The sequence below is a fragment of the Gavialis gangeticus genome, unplaced genomic scaffold, assembly GCF_001723915.1.
Source record: "Gavialis gangeticus isolate Ggan-Ray unplaced genomic scaffold, GavGan_comp1, whole genome shotgun sequence".
NCBI lineage: Eukaryota > Metazoa > Chordata > Crocodylia > Gavialidae > Gavialis > Gavialis gangeticus.
This window is the reverse complement of record NW_017728996.1, coordinates 48952524-48956511: the sequence shown is the minus strand read 5'-3', so window position 1 is coordinate 48956511 and position 3988 is coordinate 48952524. Positions and strand designations below refer to the sequence as shown.

At 44.9% G+C, this 3988-nt stretch overlaps 1 protein-coding gene across 3 annotated transcripts in view; it reads right to left on the bottom strand.

Annotated features, from left to right (window-relative positions):
• Nucleotides 1–230: 230 nt before the first annotated feature.
• The window catches only part of CLK3 (CDC like kinase 3), a 23984-nt gene continuing 20226 nt past the window's right edge, over nucleotides 231–3988 (bottom strand). For 2 of the 3 annotated variants that reach the window (XM_019504464.1, XM_019504463.1), the window contains exons 11-13: nucleotides 3636–3715; nucleotides 2633–2723; nucleotides 460–645 (exon numbers count right to left, since the gene is read on the bottom strand). In XM_019504464.1, coding sequence (XP_019360009.1) covers nucleotides 460–645; nucleotides 2633–2723; nucleotides 3636–3715 — 357 coding nt within the window. Of the gene's footprint in view, nucleotides 646–2632; nucleotides 2724–3635; nucleotides 3716–3988 lie in introns of all 3 variants that reach the window. The other variant, XM_019504462.1, reaches the window with a different exon arrangement.

Sequence of the window (3988 nt, the reverse complement as noted above, 5' to 3'; positions counted from 1 at the left end):
CATCAGTTCACACAGCTCTTTTCTGGAGCTTGTTATCAACTCAACAGAAAAAAGACTGACTTTGTACTGTCTCAAACTTCTTCCAAAAAAAATAATACAAGGTTACCTTGAACCAGCAAAATTAGTTCTCATGTTGGTAACAATGCAGTTGTGGATAAATATAAAACCACTCTTTATTAACAGAAGAGGCTGGCAGATTGGGAGCAAAAATAGCTACACATCCATACAAGTAAATTATCAAACAATAAGAAACACTTTTATTTTAACTTTACAACATATAAATAGACAAATCTGTGCTTTCCATGTAGCTTTTTCTTCCCCTCCCATGCCCAGGGTCCATCTTGCATTGCACCAGTACCTCTGTGCTACAGGAGAGCTACTGGAGCCTTTACTGCAGAGGTCAAACTGATCCACAAGTATGTACAAATGCTGAAGGCATCACTACCCTCCCCCCATCTGTCATCTGCTCAGGTCACGGCTTGAGTCCCGGCCACACAGCATCCTTTCTTCTGGAGACAGGCCAGTAAAGAATGGGTGCATCAGTGCTTCAGAGAACATGATCCTTTGGGAAGGATCAAATTCCAACATCCTTCTCATCAGGTCAAAGAACTGCAGGTGGTCTAGTGAGTCATGCAGCATGTAGGTCTGAAAACAAGAGGACAGCATAGTGAAGAAGGGAATGTGAGCTCAGGTACTCTTGCCAACTTCACAAGATCAAAAAATCAAAGTACATTTTGGTGCTGGTACCATTAGGGCTGAAGTTTTCCAGCCTGCCACAAGAGGCTGGGAGTGAACAGCTCCAAGAGGTTCCAAACAGACCCATGGCATGATACTACAGTGACTGCACCTTGAATCTTAAAGCCAAGGGAAATTATGAAAGAATGATGAGGGAGGGGACTTTAAGCCAAAGGTTGCCCCTTTATTTCCACATCACAAGCAGACAGCTGACAAAGTCAGGAAGGGCAAAACTTTGTGGGGCTGGAAACTCCCTCTTTCCTGTGGCAACAGCAGCAGCTCAGACAAATAGGGGTGGGGGGGCAAAGAAGGGTTTCAGACTATTTTTGAAGGTGACCCCCCCAAAAAAACACACATACATGCATATCAGCGCCTCAGTGCAGCTTCCATTCAGCCTACTATCAGTAGCTGGTTGGATATGGGTCACTGAAACCTGCTCCCCCTCTCCTATTAGCTCATAAAGCTCTGGGCTAGGCCATCTTTATATAATACAGCACCAAGCAACAACACAGCAAGACATATTACTGTCCAATTATCACCTCTGAGTGCAAAGTCAGGGGGTGCCCACTTCCACATACACAGGTGTGGAGATCACTTGGGAGCAGCACCTTTCCTTGTGCTAGCTTGTAGCCTCATTATTACCCAAGCAGCTCACAACCTAGCAATTCCCCAGAACACTCGTGGAGGCAGGAAGTGCCATCACCCCCACTTCTTAAAAGCAAAAGGAACCAAGGCACAGAGTTTGCCCCAAGTCCACACAGAAAACCTGTAGCAGAGCAGGGAACTGAACTCGGGTCTCTTGAGCTTTGTGCTGACACCTACCACCAGATTAACCCTCTTTAATGCACGGCTCTTCTATCAGGACAGAGCAGGGACTGAACTAAGTAAAGACTTCTGAGCTGCAGCCTTCCAGGAGATTTAAAAAAAACATGCTGTCCTAAATTGACTGAGGGAGCTACACACATATGCTGGCATTAGATCCTGCAAAAATCCCTGCAGCCTTCCAAGCTGAGAGCTGTTGTGCTTGGAAGGTATGATTCACTGGAAGATAGTGGTGGTGCCGGTTTTGCAAGGGGACTATTCTCCCCCCAGGTCCCTCTCAGCAAGCAGCAGCTGTGTGATGGTAATACTAATTAGATTAACTACACACCCCCAGCTCCCTTTGTTGTTCCATCTCTTGACAATCATAAGCCCTATGTCTCCACACAGTTCTTGCCATCACTATCACCATCCCAATTCTTAATTTGGAAAACAAAGACACCAAGGCCACAGTGAGCCAATAATATGTACAAGGAGAGAACACCAAAATGTACATACAGGCTGTACACAGCACCTGCAACAGCAGCTCTCACGGAGGTCAACTGAAGTGGCAGGTGTTCAGAATGGCTGGACATTGGGCCCAAGACTGTGTTTTTCAATCCTGTGTCCTATATTGAGCCAGCCTGCTTCCAGCAAATTGTACGAGGACAAAAATCACCAGAACACACCGAGCAGCAGTCCCACACTGGCTTCAAAGGGAGACAGCCAGCTTGACATCCACTACTAGCTTCTATGTTAGTGCATAATGGCAAGAAAACATGCAAAGGCTTTACAAACTGACCATTTCTTTTGGAATAGGGCCATAGGCAATTAAAATGCACTGATTTAGGCTCTTTAAAGACTGAATAATTATTCCCAAGGGACTCACCAATCAACATTTTACCAAGTCTTTCAAAAGCCAAACTAAGAAGAATATAACAGTCTCCCCTGCCATTTAGATGTTGACAACAGCACACCGCAGCTTTTGACTCCCAGAACACTGCAGGCGATACACGGGATTAACAAGGAGCAAGGAACAAGAGAATTCACTGTAGAGCCACCTACACACTCTACACCAAAGCACTTGGGCATTTCTTACCCGCAGTGGTTTGCAGTTCTCTTGGACATATCTTCCATCAGATGTGCTCTCATCCCACACCAGGTTCCCATTATGGAAGTACTTCTGTTTCCTGTACAATGAAGGAAGTCATTTGAGAGTCTTAAAAAAGCATCCAGACAAATACCATACACAAGAGGGAGGACCAAGGGAAAGCACAACCTCACTTTAAGATAAGGCACCAGTCCTAATACTTGACTTCATGACACAATCACACATTACACTGCAAAATGACAACACATCTATGAAGTGCAAATCTACCCTACCTTTATTAAGCGAGTCAAAAGCTTCCTGAGATTGTTCTTTTCTCAAGTATTTCAGAATGCAAATCCTAGAGCATTATATCAGCCACCTGAATTGCCATTTTAGCTATCCAGAAGAGCCATTTAAAAAGCCAAGCTAGACTCATAATGGCTAATAATAGAGCATCTCCCTCCATGGAACGTTTCATATATTACAAAAGTATTTTATAAAAGGTGGTATTGTTCTCATTGTACAGAGAGCAAAAAATGGGCACAGCAGTGAAATCATATCCAAGGTCCTATCAGGTCAGTGGCAAAGCAGAAAAAGTAGCTAGTCACCCACCTTCCATTGTCATACCTTGGCCATCAGGCCAAGCTGCCTGAAAACTCCTATGATGCGTCAGAATTGTGCTTTTATTTACTTTAAAATTCACTGTCATCTTAACTTGGGATAGTTACTCAGCATGAAAGAAAAATCACAGCCAAGGTCTCCTTGTGGGTGGTACATAATGAGCTCTATAATTCACAGACTGCTCAGCTATTTTTCCCTGGAGGTTTATTCAACATGTTATAAGAAATTTCTTAAATCATTTCTTGACCCCACAATAGTCCTTCCTGGACTATAACCATAGAATTAGGATTCTGAGGCAGGGTCTCAGGAGTTGGTATTCTGCCTACTTAACCATCACCCACACACAAAGACAGACTAGCTAGCTGCTCAAAGTTCAGTGGCTGGTCCTCACCGAGTTTTGTGGATCATGTGAGATGGAATTGGCCCGAGGATTTTTTCCATCATTACAAGGTGTTCACGATTCTCATGGGTCTGTGGAGGAAAAGCAATTTGGGATTACTTTAATGGTAGGGTTACCATATGTCCGTGTTTTCCCAGACATGTCCTCTTTTTGAGCCCTCTGACCTTCATCCGGGCATTTTGTTAAAATTCTCCAGGTTGGGAGTGAGGGCCATCATCATGGCCTTGGGGCAGGGGGAGGGGCAGGGCAGGCGGGGCTTGGCAGTGTGAGGCAACAGAACGGGCAAGAGCAGGGCACCAGCAAGTCACTGCGCCCCCTCCCCCAGTCATACTTCCCCCCGCTTC